The sequence below is a fragment of the Cyrtonyx montezumae genome, unplaced genomic scaffold, assembly GCF_038088225.1.
Source record: "Cyrtonyx montezumae isolate F1298 unplaced genomic scaffold, pur_monq_1.0 scaffold_2, whole genome shotgun sequence".
Lineage (NCBI taxonomy): Eukaryota > Metazoa > Chordata > Aves > Galliformes > Odontophoridae > Cyrtonyx > Cyrtonyx montezumae.
In genome coordinates this window covers 62,212,651-62,234,587 of record NW_027071936.1, presented here as the reverse complement: position 1 = coordinate 62,234,587, position 21,937 = coordinate 62,212,651, and the positions used below count along the sequence as shown (strand labels likewise).

Genomic DNA, 21,937 nt, shown 5'->3' with positions numbered 1-21,937 from the left:
CTTAGCAAAAAGGCTTTTCTGTTTTCTTGAGCCTTACTGGGATATAGGTCTATATGTAACACACAGTAAAATTAACTCTCAAAGGCTTAAACAGGAAAGCAGTATTTTGATCAGCTCGTTTGTTGCCCTGCTTTTTTCGTTCTCTTTTGTAGACCTGAGTTGCTGTGTTGTATTTTATGCTTTGCAGTAGCTCTGCAGCCTGCTGCTGTTACAGAGTTATTAAAAATATCCTGTTATGCAGATGTAGTCATGAATTCTTGAAGTTGTCACTGTGGCGACCTCTGATCCCTATCTGATTCGCAGGTCGCACAATGCAATTTGGAGCTCTTCTAATAGAGTGTAAAATAAGGTAGGATGTCTATATCATCAAGTTAACCCTTATGTTAAGTGTTTAAGTTTTGCAGGCTGAAGGGTCATCTCCCTTGATTCATCTTTGAATACTGAACAGTGTATGTTCGGATATAAATTTGCTTCCTGCTTTTTATCTGTCCTGCTTTACAAAGAGAAACTGTGCGTTGAAGTGAATAGGATGTGTTTGTGAAGTTCAGTAAGGGTGCATTGCTAAATATGTGTATTTATTAAAAAAAAAGGGGGGGAAAATCAGGCTTGGAACACTACCTGGAGAATTTATTATAGTAATTCATTTAAATCTTGTGGTGCAGTAACACTAAAATAAAGATGCTTGCGTAGACTTGCGTAGACTATTTTGCTAACTTGTTGCCTGTAATAAATTAGGTTTATCTCGGGTTTATATTCATCTGTAAGAAATACAAAATCTGAAATGACTTTTAACAAATAGGTAGTTAAAATGTGATCCCTGAAATAGGCTGTGATTTAATTACTGCTTCTGTGCGTGTGCAGACTGCATAACAGAACATAGAGGTGTATATACATTGGTGGTGGATACCAATGCTTAGGAGCATGAGTTTGATCCTGTCAAAGCATTAGGTGGTGATCTGTCAAACGCTGTAGAACTTATTGCATCACTGAGTGCTAATTGGAATGCTGTTATACCACATCTTAGATGAAAATTCAATAATGGCAGTGATTACTGGTGAGATATTTACTTTTTTGTGTCTTTAATACTTAGCTTTTATCACTTGTAGTCCTCTGAGTCATAAAGGGATTGAATAATCCAAAACATTACTTAAAATATTTTAAGGAGACGTAAATATTCTTTGTCATCTCACAAAGGGCGTGGACTACCTGAAAAGCACTGAAAAAAGCTTCTCTTTGGAGGAAAAAAGAAGCAGGTGTTTTTGGCATAGTCGCTGTTAAAGGTAATGCTGTAACCTTTACAGTGACTGTATGGCAGCTGCTTTCTTGCTTGACAAAATTGAGGATTCTTCTGCATCTTAGGATCTCTGCTCTATGTACGTTCCTGTCTGAGTGTAGACCCTAACAAGATTTCTTGTCACTTTAGTTTGTAGATTCTATAGCTTTGTTAGCTTCATCACACCTCAGTCTTCAAACCTGTCAGCTTTCTGCTTTATGTTGAGATGAGTGAAAAACTCTAGGCATTTTCTGGAGTTTATTTACTCACAGAAAGCCACGAGGTAACAATAAAGCAAGCTTGCTTTTTGAGGCACAGGTAAGGTGAATAATGCTATTTTACACTTGCCTTTTCTTTGTTATAAGTTATTTAATCCATTCCATAATTCTGAAATCATTGCAAATTAAATTCTGCCAGGTTTTTCTTATGTGTTGTGCAGTTACCAAAGCTACTCCTTAGCAGGTAGGTCTGTACAGGTTGCTGTGGTGCTATTTGTGGGAGCCGAATAGGAAAGCAGCTTATATGTTTTGAAGGTGGTTTTATGCTTGGCTAAAAGTTGGTTTAAATGTGAACAGCCTATGTGCTGTTGAGCAATTACAAGTAGAATCAACAGTGATACTTTTACTGGTAGACATAAAATGTAATTTGCCTGGACCACATATCTAATTTGTAGTCATATAGGTTTGAATTTGTGCTCAAATCATGGAGCAGAGTGGAGGGCTTGTGTGTGGGTGTCCCTATAAATATAACTCTTCTGTGTTTCCTCCAGGGAAAACTCAAGCACGGTTCTGCTAACTGTCATTTTGGCAGCGTTTATTTACTTTTTACTTTACATCCTATATTGGATGATGTAAAAGGGTGGAAAAGAAAGAGGAACTTTATAAAACTCTTTCCATGTAGGATGCATTGGTTGATTATTCAATTTCTATTGAAGGTACTGAAGAAATTATTCTTATGTGCAGTGTTGGCTGCATAGAATATCCTCAAATTTCATTTCAGGTGACTGAAGTATGTTTTGTGTTGTGGTTGAATAAAAAATGTACTCGCTTAAGGTTGCCCCTTTAGCTGGGCTCTGTGGTGATAAATATTCTGATTCCCTAACCTGAAATCTTCTGCCTCTAGAAAAAATATTTAGTTGGCTTTGAGTAGGTGCACATGAGATATTGGCATGGTGGAATAATTTGCAAGATCTTCCAGTGAGGGTATTAGCATATAAATAGCAGATGCAATGACGACCATCACAGCTGAGTACATTTAATTTTTAGTTTATAAGATAGAATGGGTTTTTAAATGCATAGCCATCAAGCCTGCTGAAAGACAAATGAAGTTTAGAGTTCACTTGTCTGAGGATGCCTTACATCATTTTTTTTTTTAAAAGGGAAACAGACATGCATAAAACTGAACAAAAGTGATTTCTTGGGTGAAAAGTAATTGAGATTGCAAACCAAGTTAATTAGACCGTGCCAAATTTATTTAATGGTCCCAGCTGTAGTTTGCAAGTGGTGTTTTAGTAAGTAGATAGGACTTCTTTGCGTGCTATCTTTTCTTTTTCTAAAGTAATTAGTGAACGCTGAACATCTACTCCTGTAAACTGATTGCATTGTATTTCAGTAAACTGATTGCATTGTATTTCAGTCATTTTATTGCTTAATTTAATTATGATGCAGAAGCTCAGAGTTTTTAAATCCTCTTAATGGAAAGTAACAATCAATTTGTAAAAAAACTGGGAAGAGGACCAAGGGCTTTCCTTTGCATCTTTCAGAGTGGTATACGGTAGATGAAGATTTTTTTGTTGTTTTAATTTATTTATATATCATTGCATGAGAGTTGGACTTATTGTCCCTCAGAGGTCTCTTCCAACTCTAAGGATTCTGTGGTTCTGTTTAATTAGATTTATTACTAGTTGGGATGACTGAGCAAGACATTTAACTGAATCTCTGGTTGCACTGAGCTACACTAACCTCGGGGCTCTCGTAATGATGACTCTGAAGTAGGATTGCATTTCTGTTGGCATACCATGGATATTTCTCTTTCATTCTGTCCTTTCTTTATCAACCTCTTTTTGCTTTTAACATACCATTGCTACTACAAAAAATGCATTGTGGCAGTGGTTTCATATTGATAGTGGTGTGCTTTGGCAGGGGGTTGGACTGGATGATCTCTCGAGGTCCCTTCCAACCCCTACAGTTCTGTGATCTGTTTTCAGGGTTGTTTCTTTTGTTTTTTTTTCATTTTTAAGGTGGAGATTGGGAAGGAGACATCTGTTGATTTTCAAGTTTTTCAATGAGTTAGGGAACAAATGGTGTGATTGTGCTTGTCTTGCTGGAGAAGTCACCACTATTTTAAGTTTGTAATGACAATTAGCAGGTTTGAGGAGACATGCTAACTCGTTACAATAAAAATAACGTTATGGGTGTTCTGTTTTCTTGGTTTTGTTTTACTGTATTCTCATTGTCAAATCAGTTCAGCCCCAAAATCTGCAAAGTGCCCAGCTGAATCCTGGTTCCTTTCACTGTGAGGAATAGTACTGCACTGTCACCCTGGGTGCAGAGCAATTTAATATTGAGCTGAAAATCTTTCCATCAGGCTTGGTGAGGAGTAGAGGTGCATGCAGCCTCCAATGTTCAGGAATCTCTTTGGTCTTCCATCCTGTAGCATCAGAGAGAAAGCATTAATTCACACTTCTCTCTTACAAGTCTGCCAAACTACATTAGAGACTTCGCTTCTGTCACCTGATAATTGGAATGGATTTGACAACAGGAGATTTCACCCCCCCCTCCTCCCCCCCCCATTCCTTAACAGATTATTGAGAAACAACTAGTTGCACGACTGCTTGGAGTTGTTAATTCTGTGCACTACAAGAGAAGCTTTGCCTTGTAATATTTATCACTTGAGCTTGTGCTTTACTGCTCTTCCAGTACAGAACACTAGAAATGGTGTAGTGTTCATTTTTACCAGTCTTGTTCTTCACCACTTGTTCCTAAAGGATTGTAATACACTAATTCTGCCACCAAAAGAACACTGTCTTAAATATCTATTTTAATGGTTGATTGTTTATGTCAGTTGCCTGAAATGCTTACTTATAGTGGAAAAGTGGATAACAAGTGGATACAGCATCTGTAGAATTTGCAAGGGAACTTTGCTAATGGTTAAAAAGTAGAACTTGGGGGTGGGGTGGGGGGAAAACACTTTTCAGAGTAATCCTGTTGCCCACAAGCTCTCCTCCTTTCTGTGGAAAGGGAATGGAATAAAACAGCATCAGTGGGATGGCTCTGCAGAAGTACTGCTGGAGTGACATAAATTGAGATGGAACTAGCCACTGCCACTGTGCAACTTCTTGAATTTCCACTGGTGATGAATTTTATGTTTGAGAGCAAAAAGATGAGTTGTCCTGTTAAAGATGTTATCAAAATAAAGATTTTTATGCCTGTTTGAATTTAAAAGGGAACTTAATTCCTGAAAGTTAGCTTAGCAGTTAATTTAATTTAACTTTTTTTTACAGGAAATCTAAATTTAATAGGAGACCCCAGTGAAATTCAAGGGTGTGAGCAATAAGCATAATATTTTATGAAAATGACCCCCATATTTAAAATCTGGCATTATGTTATGCATTGTAGCACCAAGTCCACATCTACCTTTTAGAAAATTAAAACACATAAATTCTGTTTAGTGTTTGATATGCAGTGCAGTAGCTGAAAGCCATAATGCCCCTAAAACCTTGGGTTGCTTTTCACCTTTCATAAATTCCTGGGGAGATTCTATACAAAAAATAATTTTCAGCTCCGTGGCTCATTGTTATTCAAACTTGATTGATCGTCGTCATTTACTCAGTGAGGAAGTTAAGTGCTCCTGTCATTTCCGCAGAGTATAATTGGGACGTTTCACAGGTCAGCGGCAGTGACAGGTTTCCCTTTTGATTAGTGTTAGACTGATAACAAAAATTACAGTTTCCTATGATTAATGTTTTCCATAGTACTTGAATGCACAGTTCATGGATTATACCTAAACAAAGTGAATTTGCATCTGATTATGCCCTCTCTCTGTCAGGCTGTTCACGTGCTTTAAAGTTCGAGACCGTGCAGGTAATACAGTAAAGTTGCTTCCAATGCAGTTTTCAAGTTGAGGGTTAGCAAAGCACGCTATATTTTAATGTATTATATACAGAGATTTATGCATCTTCGATGGCATGTGGAAAAAGTAGGAGAAAATTTCAGCTACGGATGGTACCCTTTGGATTCTTTCTGGTCCTCAGATTGTCAGGCACACGAGGGCTTGTGTTGTACCTGCTGATACCTTAGGTCTCATTTGGATGTCTAAGATCAATGCTGTGTCTTAACTGAGTTTTCTTTTGCTGGTTTGTCATTATTTCCAAGTACCTTATACTTGTTGCTGTTCAGGTGTATACAGGCTACTAAGTAAAAGCTATAGAAATACATTATTATTTTTCCTGTTTTATAGAGTGAGAGTTATTCTGCTTTTATGCTATGGAACAAAGCTGTAGGCCAAGGTCGTCCATAGCAAGTTTAGTCTTCATTTGATCTTTTTTAATTGCTAAATGAGAAATGGAACCTGCATATAGAAAATTGTATGTCATACTTCTAACTGGAGAGATAGGAATGGGTGTTATTTCCAAACCCTGGCAAATAGCTAGGGGGTAACCACACAAGTAGAATTTTAAAATCAAAATATGAACAACCTTCTCTTCAGTCTCTTCCCATCTTGTGTTGCGCAGAATACAAAACGTTGTTTTCCTTTCTGAATACCATCAGGAAGATTTTCTATAAGTTGCAGTTTAACATGGATGCTCTTCTTTCTCAGGTAGTGCCTTTGCAAATTTCAGTGGTAGAATATTTTACCTTTTTTTTTTTTGTTGTTAGAATTCTATTTTGATATCTGCTGGCGATCAGATCCAGCTCACATCTGTCCTGGCCATGCCAGGTAGGGCCTGATTTGCATCTTTCCATTACATGAAGAGAAATGATTGCAGTGGGATTTGAAGTAAACTAGGATGTGGAATCTTCTAGCATAGCCCAGCAAGTCTCTGTCTGCCAACGGGAGGTGGTGATATGGGGCTGGATAGCACCAGGCTCCTTTCAAACATGGTTATACTGGGACTTTATTTGATAATCAAGACTGTTAGTGGTAGAATGGTTTAGTAAACGGACACTGTTCTTAGAGTAAATCTTTTTTTCTTCCATCTTTCCTTTTTGAATCTATCTGGAGCTGCAGCTTTCTTAGATCAAAGTCTTTATTTTTTAATGAAAAGGAAGGATCATACTTTTACCTTGTGCCATCCTTTCATTAGAAGTGTGTATTAATATCAATTAATTTTGCTTATTAGAAATGAGTTTCAATTCAGCTTGCAAGTAGTACTGAACAAGAGTTGGCTTTTTAATTCTTTTTAATTTTAAACTATACTTAATAAATCAAATTGGTTTCTAACTTTTTTTGGATTCGAATATAGGTGTGATTTAAAGGAACTCAGCTGTGACACACAATTAGAGTAGTGAATTAAATTGGAAAAATTCTGCTGCAGGCAAAACCTGCAGTATCCTGTGTGTGTTCAACGAGTGGTTGATATGAGTATCAACATAACTCAGGTGCAGCAGGAGAAGCAAAAACACAGCTGAAAATAGTAAAAATGATGCAATTCCTTATCTATTGCTTTGGCTTGTTGCAGTGAAGTTGAAAAAAAGAGAGAGCTCAGTGAGAAAGGTTGCTTTTCGTCAATATTCCCTTATTGCATCCTCAACTTAATGAAGTGTATGGCAAGCAAATGGTAATGTGCAAATTGTGGTGTTATATGACACCTGTGGTGGACAAGAACGTCAGTGCTGGTGGGTTTTTAATGTAGGCAGCACTTGCTATTTCATATGTGTAGTTCTGATAGTACAGGCTGTAGTTAAGGTCGTGCAGATTCTTGTACCTTTCATGTACTGTAGGAGAAATAACTCATTTTCAGGTGTGAAACAAGCTTAGAACAAAATGCAGAGGCTTGCTTGGCCATATACTCAGTAGTAGCTGGCTGAAACGAAATGTAGGAAGCCACTTATGTGCATTAATTATCTGCTTAACTGGTAGAAACTCCATTTTTGTATTTTGGCTGGTCAAGTATGTTTGAAAACCTTTTTGGGCGGGTCTTGTATATGTGAATTTGTACTGTCAGTGTTGTTAGTGCTCCTGCAAAGCAACCCAGTGAAACACCAGCATACAGATGCAGCTGCATGTTCTGACTTTGGTCAGTATTAGCCAGTCAGTCCATCAGATTCCTGTCCCATTTGCTTGTTGTGTTTATGAACCCTTAAACTTTGTGGTAACATGCCATGGACTATTTGAGTGCAGCTGAATGAGTGATATCAAGCAAAGGAGAAGAGATAAGGCTTTAATTTGCTCATTAAGTCAAAGCCTTCATGTTAATTCAAGATTTTTTGTTGTATTTTATAATTTCACACTTTCTCAAGCTTCAGCAACTGCATCTGTTGTAATGGATAAAAGAGTCTTTAAAGAAGCCCTTAGGATAAAGTATGGCTTTAAAGATAAAATGTTAAGCAAAGTTCTAATCTTAGATAAAGATTAAATACCTAATTAGGGAAATACTTTTGACGTAAGGAGAGCCTCAGTAGGGCTATCATGATGTCTGTGAAATATTAGCAATGTAAAGGGAAATGAGAAGCTGTCTTCACGTTCAAAAAATAATAATAATCTCTGTAGATGAAAGCTTCAGATGATGAGGACGACGATGATGATGATGATGAAGATGAGTTTGTGGAGGTCCCTGAGAAGGAAGGTTATGAGCCCCACATTCCAGACCACCTGCGTAAGGAATATGGTGAGTTTGCCCAGCTGTGAAAGGCTTTATCCTTGCATGTTACTGCTGCACCAAAGTAAATAAACAGCCATTATGAAGTAATAAAGTGATCAGTGGTGTGGGTAATCTCTCTGGCTGCTATGAGGAAGTCGTTACATCGAAAGGGGAGCAGCAATTGGCTCTAGATAAACAAATACTTTCTAGGAGGAAAAGCAACTGAGACTTGAAGCTAAATTCATTCCATCATATCCCATTGTAGTTTAGAGCCAGAAGCAGCACTGTGTGAGCTTGTGTGTACCCTAAACACAGGGAACAAAGGGACTGCAAAGTTTAGCAGCTTGAATATTAGAAATATTGGTAACAGTCTGGTGAGATGGGATAAAGTTTTGTCTCAATAGCATTAAAGGCAGTTGGGGATGCCCAACTGCTTCATCCCACAGAGCAGCCAACTTACAGCTCCGAAATTAAGCTTGTTGTTGGGTGTTGCAATCACAAGATATTAAAAGGAACTCAGCCTTTGAGCAGAGAAATTTATCTGTTAATCTTGGTCTTGTCTGCTTTGTTTAAATAAAGCAAGCCTCCTTTTAATGCAATCTGAAGTTGTTTTTTTTTAAATGTATATACTTGTGATGTGTTTCTGTGAAATTGAGTGAGGAGTTACTGAGGAAAGTTCATCTCAAACAATTTAATTTCTGTGCTTTACTCCTTGTCCTTTGTAGATCTAGCTAATTAAGTGTCTGCAGCTTTGCAGCTCTGAATAGCATTTTGTGTTTTAATATTCAGAAGATTTCAGTTTGTTGTAGAGGAGAAGGAGAGTAGCTGCCATCACAATGAAGTTAAAAATCCTTAGTCATTAGAGTAAGTTTCTTGTATGTTTCTCCATAGGTGGTTGTGCAAGGCTGGTGCTGTGTTACCATTTTCAATCCTGTTCATGCTTGCTTTTTACTTCTCTGCAGTTTACATCATAAAATTCGGGCTCTAGCTCTTTTCTGTGTGAGTCAGATGCATCTTTTTGATGAAACAGGGGTGTGTGTCAGTGTAAACCCAAGACAGTGTGTTTCAGGTGACCAATTTGTTGTCATCTGCTACCAAGTACAGACAGCAAAAGATTTTCAGTGATGCTCACCTGTAGTGGCTGAGGTCAGCTCCAGGCATCTCCTGGTATGACATCCTGCCAGACACTCATTCTGCCTTAACCTGCTAGATTTAAATTATGAGGGCACCTCAGCACCCTTTGACATAAGGCCTGTGCAGACTGCACATCTCTCTGTTTACCCCACCTAAAGGCTTGGTTGAAGTTGAATATCTTTGTTTCTCCATACCTCTAAATGGTGTGCAACATACCTGCTGTATACAGAGGGCTGCAGTTGAACTATTGCCCTGGGGAGTGGATGGCTGTGATGTTTTTTGCTTTGACTCTTAGCGTTATGTGTTGCTTGACACAATCTCTTGGCATGTACTTTGTCTAGCCAATAGCTGGGGAAGATGAGTGCTGGGAGATGAGGGTATTGAGATAGTGATGTGGTTGGAGAGTGGAGAAGGAACTGGGTGTGTTCACGGGCTGATGAGTCCTAAGATGTGACAGTTCTTTTATTGCTTGTTAACTTCTACTGGAAGTAGAATGTACTCTTTTCCTGCTCTCCTTCCCCTCCTTTGTCTTTCTCACGGGCACTTGTTTAAAAAATAAAGCATCTTACCACCTTTTGTATCACACTAACACAATACTTAGCTACCGTTTGAATTCTTCCTCTTGGAAAAGGGTGAAAGAACAAGCCTACCATAAATTACTGCCCAGACACCTCCCAGTAGTTATCCTGCTACTCCTGAATGAAATGAATCATTACTGGTATTTTTGAAGGCGTTCAGGTTTTCTTCCTGGCACCAGAAGTTATTACCTGAGCTCCCAGATCAGGAAGAAGTATCTACCCAGGCAGTTCTATGCATGTGTTTTTTAGTCCATCTTGTCAGTTACAAGTTGAAAATCTATTTCAGGAGCCAGCATATAGCTATTGCATAAACAAAATGACTTTTATGCAATTACATCAGGTCTGCGTGAGTAAACTGAGAACTGTGCTTGCTCCTGAATTGACTTGTGTATGTATTTTTCACTGGCAAAAACAAGTTAAGCATCCCTTTGGCTAGTTTTTTTGTTTGTTTGTTTTTGTTTAGAAAGATGAATTACCAAAACACACAAGGATGTATTGATCTAAATATGGCATATTATCGTGCAGAGTTGGTTATGTTAGATGGCTGCAGGTGTAATTAAATGTGGTTCTTTCTTCCCTGTGCAAGTGTAGCTACCATAGGAGTTACTTTAGATTTATCTTAATGCAATCCTGTTGTTTTTTTGCTACAATTTGTTAGTTCATGTTTAGTCTGTGGGGACTCTGAGCTAAGCCAACAGCCTTAACTTCAGCATCAATTCTTCCATGCAAAGTTAATTCTGAGTGCTATGGAGAAGATGTGAACAATTTAAAGCATTTTTCTTGTGTTACTTCACCTGAACAAACTAGGAAAAGTGAACAGCTTATCAAATTAACTTCTACAAAGTAGGAAAAAAAGCTAATCATCCAAATTGATTGAAACATCAGATAGAATCGTTATGATTATTGATTCAAATATCACTTTATTTTCCTTCATTTCTCTTGGAAAATGGAAATATTTTATCAACAAGGTGCATTTCAAGTTCAGGTACCGTTCCTGATAGTATGGGCATGTGGTTGTGGTTTTCATGCTGAAAACTCTGCGAAAGATGTTGAGATATTTAGACACAGGATGTTTTGTATGCCAGGCACAAGTGTATACCTTGGAGTGTGTGTCTGTGTATAGAGTTGATCCCCCAAATGGATGGTGATATTGAATATATTATGTGAGCTGAGGATGGGTGCAGTTTGGGTGGAGAGAGAATTAAACAAGACAATTTGAATTTCCATTTGTAAGATCAAATGGAAATTTGTTAAAAGAATTTAGGTGATTAGATAACTGAAGTATGAAGATATAACCCATTAAGGGTGTCATGCCAAATTAGCGTTACCAGACTTTTAATGACCTCCCATTTGTATAATCCTTATTTACACTTGCACCTGATGTCTGCAGCAGACTGTGTGTGAAGCACGGTGCTTTGGGAACTGACTTTGAGACTTGGAACTATGCTGTCACCATGACTGCTTCATGCTACTTCTTGTTAGACTGAACAAGGACTTCTAGGTATTGCTTGACTTTGTGGGGAAAACTCGAGTCAGGTTTTACAGAGGGAAGGACTAACAGAATTTAGTTATCTTCAACTTTCAGTAATATGTGAAGTTCAGGTTCCTCTTTCCCAAGTTTAAAAAACACAGTTCACACATAGTTTCATTTCTCTTCCTAGACAGGGCCCTTCTATTTAGAATAATATTAATATTGTAATGCTTTAAAATAAACATACTTCTTACATGATTGAGATACCATGCATTGCCTTATTGTAATATTATAGACAGTGGATATCAGTGATGAAGTTAGGGTCCCAGCCCTGATCTTGTATAATTGAATGTGTTGAACAGTCTCAATATTCCCTCATATATACAGCATTAGGAGTGTATAATTACAGGTGAGTTTGCTTCATTATGCTAGTATGTTTTGTCTGTATACAGGCAAACGTATTCTGTTTCTATGTTGCAGCACTTAGGAGTAAAACTTGTAATACAGCATTTGAAATGAAGAGAACTGTACACTCAAGGAAGAAGAGCATTCCAAAAAATACTTGTCCATTCATGTAGAAGTATTTATTGTAGATGTTTCTTCCAATGCATCCTGATCAGCAAGTCATGCAAACCCTTCCTCATTCCCAAGCGAGTTCCTTTCATTTAAACAAGGCAAGGCCCAGGATGCGTGTGATTCCTACTGAAGTTCTTAAAAATTAATGGACTCTGTACAGGATGCAGACAATACTTCTGAGCTGTTTGCAAGATTGGTGTCCTTCACACAAGCTGTGCAATGGTCAGAGGCTGCAGAATGATGAAAAGTTTAAAAAGGTCAGGATGTGAGGAGTAGAAAAGTTTGAGTGCTCCTGCTTTGATTTATTCTGATTCTTGAGTGCTCCTGCTTTGATTTATTCTGATTCTGATTCTATATCCTGCTTTGATTTATTCTGATTCTTAACTATGGTATTTAAAACATCAAGAAGTGGAGTTAATTAATGAGGATTATTGTTATAACAAATTAACATAGTCTGTTATTCCAGTAAGCCAAACAAAATACTGTACGTAATATTAACAAACTTTTGGAGTTATCTAACATTTGTTGTTATTTTCCTTTAATTTGAATTTCCAAAGCAGAATTCCAACAATTTTGGGTACATGTAAATAATATGCATACATTAACGGGCTGCTGGGGCATCTCTTTTGGCTGTTTGAAACCTGTGATTATCCTCTCCTCTTGGCAACTTTTTGAAAGCAGCATCATTCACATACATTAGTGTGCAGCTGACCATGTGATAAGTTGCCTTGGGTTGTGCATATGGCTTACCTGTGCTGGGGGAATGCTTGCTAAAAGCACATCTGGCTTTGTAGCAGTTTTAGTGGCATTTAAGTAAGATTAACAAAAAACTAGATCCACTACTCAATTTTAAGATAAACGAGGAAGTTTCCAAACACAATAAATGATAAATGTTTTAATCTGTGTTAGCCCTGTATGAATACTTCTTAGATTTTGTTCACAGCAGCTATTTTTCTAATTGTTTTTCTCATTTTAGAGTTCCTTTAATTAGTAATGGTACCATAAGCATCAGTTATCTGTCAGGGATTACTTGGATAATTCAAAGCTCCATCCCATACAAGTAACAGCACCTTCAGAGATAATGAAATTTTCCTGCCACGTGATCACCTGTGTTAATTTTGTTCGTGCATGTGTTTGTGCAAGAGGTACAGCAGAACAGATCTGAAACCTGAAGCTCTTTGGAAGCTGTACTCTAGATCTTGTTATAAATTCGCTGTTCTGTACGTCCTTGTAATGTATGTCAGGGTTGCCAAAGTTCTGCTTGCTTAACAGGAAATCTTATTATGGTTCTTTAGCAAAATACCTACAGGGTTTTTCATTATGAGCACAGCACATAAATGTTGTCCCCGAACTGCTGGATTTTCCTGACTGTTTTGGAATGTGTCTGTACCAATACAAATCACACGCATATGGCTTGACTGAGATTCAACAAATAGGAAATAGAAATTATTTTATTTTTTCATGAAAGTTGAAGTCCATAATACTTGTTTGTATTCTGTCTCTGTTTTTTCAATTAAACTTAAGTGAATGTGAAGTAGCTAGATTTCGTCTAAATCCACACAGCTGAGGAAACCCATGCTTGCTCTTTCTAAATTTTCACTGAGGGGCTTTTATCTCCCCCTAATCCCACCATTTCTGTCAGGACATAATCTCTTTCTCAAATTTACATTTTAATTACAAGGCCAGCTGAACTAGCTAAAATCAATAATGTCAGCATTCAGCAGCCTAACTTCAGCTGAAGCCCCAGCCTCTCTCTTTCCTTCCATCGATTTGTCTTGTGACTACGCTCTACTTTATTGCTTCAGGCAAATAGGTGCCATGTGGTCAATTTAAACAAAAAAAAAAAAGGGATTTGAACATTTGTATGATTCTTTCTAAAAACTGCCAGTAGAGCAGTTTGAAGCGAGGTATTGTACTTGTGTTGAACAAAATATACAGAGCAGCAGAATTCTGAAGAGGAATTTCACTTGTAAAACTGCACTTAATCCCATCTGTCTCTTAAAAACAGAACAACAGCAGAAGCCCACCCTGCCACTGGGTACCAATGAGATGGCACTGTCTCTGTGGTAGCTCTTCATCTCATTAGTAAGAACTGATTTTATTAACAATAATTAAAAAAAAAAAGTCCACAGTAGAGGTGGTGTTAACAGTGTGCCAATGTATTTCCTTTTAGCCGTTCTCCTGTTAATGGTTTGAAATAAGAAATCAATGGGAAAAATAGTTTTTCTTGTAACTCTTAAGAATTCTTGTATTGATCTTTTGAGTGTGATTTTATCTAATTGTCAACTTGTCCATTTATCTCTCTCTGTTGCTGAGTGCCTGTCTCTGCTGTCCCCCAGTGAACAAAATCAGTGTTGTACTGAGTGGGCAATCATGCTTCCATACGTATCATAGGGAACAAATTGAATAGAACTAGGGTTGTCTGAGAACTTCTGCAGTATGTGCACATATCTCTCTGAAGAACAGAGATGTGAGAGATGCACACCTGTTAGCTTTGATTTGAAGATGGTTTGTAAGCAGTACACTCATGCTCTCAAAACCTTTTCTTTAAACACTTCTTTGCAGAAAGATATTCTTGTTCCTTCTTTTTAGCCTAGATATTCCTTTGCTTATCAGAGGCATCACGAACTGTGAGAAGGCTGTGTCTGCAGCTGGCAGGCTTTGCGAGTCTTTCATGGGATGTGATGGACAAGGTCCATCCCTGTGTTCTGTTGTCACACCTGAGGCTTGCTGAAGAATCTGGTCTCATGGTCTTAAGTTATGAAATGCTTAATTACTGATGATTAAGTAACATACAGAATACTCTCAGTATGTACTTTGTTATTGCAGATATTTAAGGAAGAGGAAATACGCAGTAGGCCTCATGCACCTCCACTAATGTTTTAGGATGTACCCCTAGATGATCTCTGGCAAATACCACGCTGACTTTTCTAGTTGTTATCTTGTGATATATTTGATGACTAAGGAAAGCAAAGCAAGAATGCTTATGGATACAGTTTCAGGCCTGAGGGTCTTGCTCACTGGAAGTGAACAGGAGTGTCCCAGATCAATAGTGGCTGAAATGTGTTGGGTGAATGCAGGTTGCTTTTCCTAAGAAGGCTGAGGTACTTTGCTGAAAACGTTAGTCTATGAAACTACAACTACTTTTGGTTAATGTTTTTTGGGTAGATGTTATTTCAATCTCTTCTTTTATGAAAAAGCATTCTGGAAGGGAAAATACTGTCTGTTATGTTGGTGTGAAGGACCACACCTCTCCACTTCAGCGGCTGTTGGCTGAAAAGTTCTTGTTACTGCTGCCAGTTAATAGAGTTGCTTCTCTAGCTCAGCTGGTAGCAGCTTGTGCTGTTCAACTGCTTGGTCTATCTAATGGCATTATTACAGTCCATGCTGACTGGCTAATGGAGCTGTATGAAGTGATTAAGTCTCCCCACCTCTGAGCTGCTGCTGCTCAACTCTGCCTGAAGATGCCTCGCAGTGGGCTTGTTCCTCAGGTATCACTCGTGCATTTACTGTCCCTTAAGAGTACCCTGTAGCTGTACTGCTGTGCTTCCTAGGTGGTTTGTCCTGGCATGTTGTGTGTTTTAGTAGTGAGAAAGTTCTCTAGATAATTCTGTTCAAGGGTGTATGTAGGAATTGAAGCTGAACTGTTATTTGATGTAGTGTTAATAGCTCCTTGCTTCCAACTTTACCCTGATGTAACCTTAAGTTTGGAAATGACATCTTAGCAAGCTTCTGTGATTCTAAAAACCTGCATACAGAAAGCAGTAGCACATTTTAGGCTCACATACATTGCTAAAATGCCTTTTTTTCCAAGACCAAGTAATATTCTTTGCTGTCAGGCAAATTTAAAAGTTGATTTGCTGTAGTTAGCTACTCAGTATGTTTCTGTTCCAGAATAAGAAAATGTCACAGGCAGAAATACCACTGTTTATGAATGGGATTGATATCTACTGTGAATTGGAAAGACAGCCCCTTTACAAATAACAGCATTCTAAACTGCTTTGGCTCTGCTGTGGAGCACAGAGGATAGGGGAAATGAACCCTCTGCTCAACACTGATTTCTTTTTCAGGCCTTGAGCCCCTGCCACCCCCAAAAGCACCAGCAAGAAAGGCTCCTGCAGGACCAGCTCCACTCAGCTCCCGTGCCTGGCTGAAAGGGAATGAAGATGAACTTGATCCAACCTGTGCAGCTGCAACACTGAAGCTTATCAGAGACAAACTACCAAAGTTAATACCTCCACAGGCCAGGTTATTTTTATTCAGATTCTCAGGATTCATAGAAACATCTTGCTCTTACTTGCATTTATTAATAAAGAAAGCACTTAGAAGATCCCTCAGGAACTGGGCATGCAAAAGGTTCAGGCTGTCTTGTTTTCATTTTAGAGGTGCAATTATTTTACTTAGATGTACATTTAGTGCTTAAAATTTCGGAGTTAGTGATTACTTTGGACTCCTAAGGAATATTTTACTAATCACTCGGTTTAGGTTTAATTTGGTGTGAGCAGCCTCAGTGTACCCTTAGGGAATGGAGGAGAGAAAAAAAGACAATACTATAGAGGCAGTTGTAGTCCTAGATCTATGCTAACATTAGGGTTGGTATAAAAACTATAAAAAAGTTGTGGTCATTGTTCTTACTTGACTTTTCATTGTTTTTTTTCTAGTGAGTCTGCAGCTACTGAGGAAACAGCTTTGGAAGAGGCTGACAGTAAGAGAAGAAAGCTAGAAGAGGAAAGAGCTAAAGCTCCCCTCATGCCTTTTGGGTTAGATCTTCACTACTGGGGACAGGATCAGCCAAGTGCTGGGAAGATTCTCAAGTAAATGCTCTTTCTCTTTTAAGATAGATTAAACAAATACATAGATTTACTTGTACTAAGAGGTCACGCAGTGGGGTGACTGCTATTTCTTTTGATAATTACTTTTCTTCTTTCCCTTGTGTTGTGGGACCCATATCAGAGTCAGAAATTCTACCTCAAAAGGGTATTTGTTTTGAGGAGTTGTGGTACTAATTAAATATCCTTTGATGCTTCAAAGCACATTTTTTCTGCTCTTTTCATGTTTGCATATTATTTGCAGTATGGCAGCACTTCAGTTTAAATCAGTACCTTATTATGCAAAGTGTTCAGCAAATCCATAATAGGCAGCCCCTCTGTTGAAGACTTCACAGTCTAAATGAATAACACAAGGTAGGAGAAAGACAAGAGTGGTGTCAGAGGTATTTTTCCTGACTTTACAGAGTGGTAACTGAGGAAACTGATATGCTTGTTCCAGTCACACAAGGAGTAAGTGTCAGTTGCAGGATTTGTATTTTGATCTCTCACTTTCCATTTTTGTCTGGGAAGGTTCTGTGTTCCTTGGAGATGAAGCACTGCTGGTCTGGGAAAAGCTCTAACAATGCTGAGGGGAGTAGATTGTAGGTATGCTTCAGAACTTATTCCTAGCAATTTGTTTTTAAAGCCCATTTTTAGTTCTAGTATTTTTATATGAATGCTGGGTATCAAAGTCTTTCCTCTGTGTATAAATTCCATTTAAGTCCACCAGGAATTTCGTATCAGTGCTTACCATACTTAGCTTGAAGAAGACAAAAGTCGTTGTCAGGCTGGCTCGCAAATAGAACTTGTATGTTCTCAGCAGTGCTATAGTTTGTTCCACTGCCAAAACAAATTAAACCCCCAGAATCATAATGTAGACTGGAGTTATGATGCTTTACAAACCATAAAAGGTGCTGCAGTGCAAACCCAAGGGAAAGACCATCATCATCTCCACCTTTGGAAACTGAAGAACATTGGTTTTCATGACAGGTTCTTCTGCCTTGCCAACGTTTTGTGCAACATTATTCATCCTTACTTCTTCACAATAGCTAGGAGAATGTCCATGCTGTGGAAATCAGCCTAATCTGCTGATTGTCAGTTCCTTATACCCTCTCACTGGTACGTTTGCAGAGCAAAGGAACAAGAAGAAAGCTTTACTCCTGTACCTATATAAAGTGCTGAATATATTTTAAATTACTGAAAGTCAGTGAAATTTGATACATAATAGTGCTTTAACAGATACTCCAAGCTATGGTTTGTCTGGTTAGGTGTAACCAGCCTATAAACTGGCTAAGATATTCAGCAAGGCTTTAAGAAGCATTTGACTTTGATAATGCCAAAAAGGTAGTAAGACCTTATTTTACATTGCAAATGAGTTATTCAAGTCATAAGCAAAATCAAAAGCATATTTCACTGCCTGTCTGCCTTGTGCTGTACTGTTTTATTTTTATGCTTCTCAATAAAATAGAGGGCATACTTCTGAACCTTATGGTCTATAACTACAGATATGCCAATCTAACCAAAGATAATTTAAGTAATCCTGCACACGCAATACCATTGACCCCTGGATGTAAAACGTAGTTACTGAAAAAGTAAAAGAGTCACTGACCAACTCTTTTAACTTTTCTGTCTTGCAGGGGTAATAGAAAAAAGCCACACCAACAGTAGTCAGCAATGGAGTGTGTGTGGCATTTGAATTTTTAAAATCAGAAGTGGAAGTCTTTCCCCTTCACTTATTTAACAATGCACTGACTTCACGGCAACATGTATGAGAAATTAACGTTTTTAAAATGTTTGAAGTAAGACTTGCTATCAGAAAGATGGTTTTCCAGATCATCTTTAGCTGGTAAATGTAACTATGGGTTACTGTAACACACAGTTTAGGCTGTACCATTTATCCCACTTCAGCCTTCACTCGCAACACTTATTAAGAACTCTTGTTAAGGGTGTTCTACTGTATAAAGATTATTATGCTAGCTTAACATGCTGTTTTTGGAAAGCATGTGCCTTCCAGACTGATTTACTTCTTCCTTGGGTTTGAGATCTTACCTAGGATGCTTATCCATAGGATGAGGGCAGATGAGCTCACTGTAGCCTGTTTCTGATACTTGAATTAGCTTGCTTACTACTTCCTTGAGGATCTGTGTGCATCACACTGCTTTAGAATTGATATTTACCCAAGTTTTAGTCAGGCTTTCCATTAGTTACAAATTCTATATGAGTTTGTGGAAAGAATGCAATGTTTCCAATAGCTGGACTTAATTTCAGATTCCAATTAACCATGGCCTATCATTTATTCCTCCTATTGTATAGATGGAGGTTTTAATGGACATTTTATACTTGTTTAGATCAATAGCACTGTGAGTGGGGTGATGATCTTCTATTCCTCTACTCATCTCTCTTTTTTTCAAACACTTCTTGTGTTCTGCCTTTTTAAAACATTGCTTAAATTATAAAAATAGGAAATTAGAGAATTTGGAGGTTTAGCCCTGCTTTGTTCTTTTCTCCACTGTAAATAATATTGGGAAAAAATATTTTATGTGGTAGTCACAGTATGTATGAATGTCTGTGTAGGAAGCAGTCTTTTTGAAGTCCAGTTCCCAAACACCAATCAATGCTCTATAAAGGAAAACATAATTCTAATTCCTTTGAAATTTGTGGGATATAGACTGTAGCAGGACGAAGTCAAAGTATTAAATATAATTTTTATCTTGACTGGGAAGGTTGGCACACAACTGTTCATTGCTTCTTCATTATCATGTGACTGTGGGTACTCTGGTAGTCCTTCCTTGTACCTTACCTGCAAGATACTTCATGCAGAACTAGTAGTCGCCTTGTTTTCAAAACTTTATTAAAACTGATATCAATCTTATTCTTTTATTTGCTGTCTGTTGTATAATCTTGCTGTATTTATGAAGCTGAAGTACTGCATCATTCAGACATACTAACGTATTGAAATGGTGCTTGTAACTTTGCAGTTCAGTTTGTATTTTGCAGATTGAAAGATTTTTTTAATGAAATACTGTGGAAATGTGTCTATATTATCCCCTAATGAGGTGATACGTACTTTATGGCAGGTTAGATTTTTTCTGGCACCAGCAAGGTGGATGCACTGAGAAAATTATCAGGAGGAGTCTCTTTAACAAGTAGTTTCCTTACTGAGCATTCTTTTTTTCTGATGATTTGGCAAATTATAGAATGGCTTCAGAATTACTTAGTCCCTTTTTAACCTAGTTCTAATCTCGTGTCATAGTTTTAAATGGTGAGCTATTGCATTAAAAACAACAACTATATCTGTTATGGATTGCTAGATTTAGATGAGTTTCCTCCACATTTTGTTACTTGTCATTTGCTGATAACTTGATTAGATAAAATTCACCATAACTCTTCAGCTCCACTGACGTCTGTCAAGTGTTGGCTTGTATACTTTACTGAATTCAGATCATTGCAGTGGGAAATTGAGCTTTCACATATGTATGTCTGCCATCTACAGAAGGGAAAATCACCAGGAGTAGTAATGACACCCAGAGATATTAATTAATGAGTTGGCAAAAACCTTGAATCAGTCTCAACTGATGGGTGGGGTGGAAGAGCAGTATGGCAGAAAGGGATTGTAAGGTGTCCAATAGTGGATTTTAAATCCTTATCAAGACATCTATCCTTCAGAGATCTCCGTGTTGCTTTTAACAAGCAGCAAATGTTGGAGTTGGGCTGAAAAAAAGTTTCAAGGCATAATTTATCTGTTTATTTTTCTCTTCTTTTTTTCTTAAATTTGGGGTGGGAATATTCTTGTTAAACTTAAAGTTAGTTATGTATGCTAAAGGTGATCTCCCTAATTTCTTTCATGATTAGAAGAGAGAAATATGTACTGTCAAAGGTACAGTCATTGCTACAGGAGCACAGCTGTCAAGAATAGGATCAGACAAGTTAAGATCAAGCTATTTCCTCCTTGATCTATCTTGCATGTTTCACTATAGAAGTGTTTTGTTATGAAGAGTATTAACTACAGAATTACAAGGTTATTCACTGAAACTGGGTATTGAATGACTGCCTCTGAATGCCAGATCACTAGCTGGAGCTAAGATTGGCAAGAGGTGAGCAGGTTAAACAGAAATCAATACTAGACAGACTTCAGTGATATTTTCAAAATTATCTTCATAATAGAGTCTTAGGAAAGAGTAGTAGATTCCTATTTTCTTCTAACTCTGATGAAACTTCCCCTCCTTTTACATATAAGTTTACTTCAGGGTTATGCTGGCATTTCTGTGCTTTCTTGCACTCTGAGCTTGTTTGGTCCAGATGGCTCAGCACGCTTGGCCAGGAGAGGCACAGCTCATCTGCAAACCAATAATTTTTGCATTGCTTCCCCAGATTTACTTCCGAGCATCGATTTTGGGCACCCAGTGAAGTGGAGGAAGAGGTGGAAAATAAAGAAATAACCGAAATGTTAAAAACCAGGTATATAACATTTGCTGGCAAGTTTGAACCAGTGAAGCATAAATGTCGAGCACCAATGCCTAATGGAAGTCTGTGCGAAAGACAAGACAGGATTAAGGTGGGCACTGAGTAACATTTTTCCAGGATATGTGGAAATTATATCCTATATGGAGAGGATCTCATTAAAATGTGCCTGTAGAAGTTTGTTTTACATTGTAAATATAGCTGAAGGGATTCAACGAAAGCTATACTTGGAAAAGTTTGCTGTTGGTATGTTTCTTATGGAAGCATTCTTTCTGTAAGGAAGTTGCACACGTATGAAGAACTCAAATGTTTCTGGCATTCGTTTGAAGTATTTATATAACTTTATTACTGCTATATTTAAGTACTTGACAGTGAAGGAATGAAATTTGGTTGCTGAGAAGTTTTCCTCATTTAGGGCATATCTGACAGTATTTCTAGAAACAAGTTTGTTTGGGGGGATGAAGAAATTAAATTTTATGAAAGCTATACCCTATATACAGCATCAAATTACGAGTCCTACTAAGCAGAGATCCTTCACTTACATTCTTTTACCTAATGTCCCTGTTCTTCTTGTATTGTCTCAGACTGAAGGATCTGGTTACACTAAAGTAGGTAGGATGTCCTGCCTGGCCTCTTAAAGATGAATATTTGTGTCCCATAGATTATTATTATTATTGTTATTGTTGTTATTAATATTATTTCTTTGATATTCTGAATATATTGATATTTATGGGATCCTGATGCCTTACAACAAGACATAGAGTTTTACCACTTGATTCCAGTATCAGAGTGTACACTATGTTGAAGAACATGTAAATATATTTTTATTCTGAA

At 37.7% G+C, this 21,937-nt stretch overlaps 1 protein-coding gene across 2 annotated transcripts in view; it reads left to right on the top strand.

The window, feature by feature from the left end:
* Window positions 1-21,937, top strand: part of UVSSA (UV stimulated scaffold protein A) — a 42,674-nt gene that overhangs the window by 11,653 nt on the left and 9,084 nt on the right. For both annotated transcript variants that reach the window (XM_065735895.1, XM_065735896.1), the window contains exons 7-10: window positions 7,985-8,102; window positions 15,905-16,082; window positions 16,496-16,648; window positions 21,014-21,197. In XM_065735895.1, coding sequence (XP_065591967.1) covers window positions 7,985-8,102; window positions 15,905-16,082; window positions 16,496-16,648; window positions 21,014-21,197 — 633 coding nt within the window. The remainder of the gene's footprint in view (window positions 1-7,984; window positions 8,103-15,904; window positions 16,083-16,495; window positions 16,649-21,013; window positions 21,198-21,937) is intronic.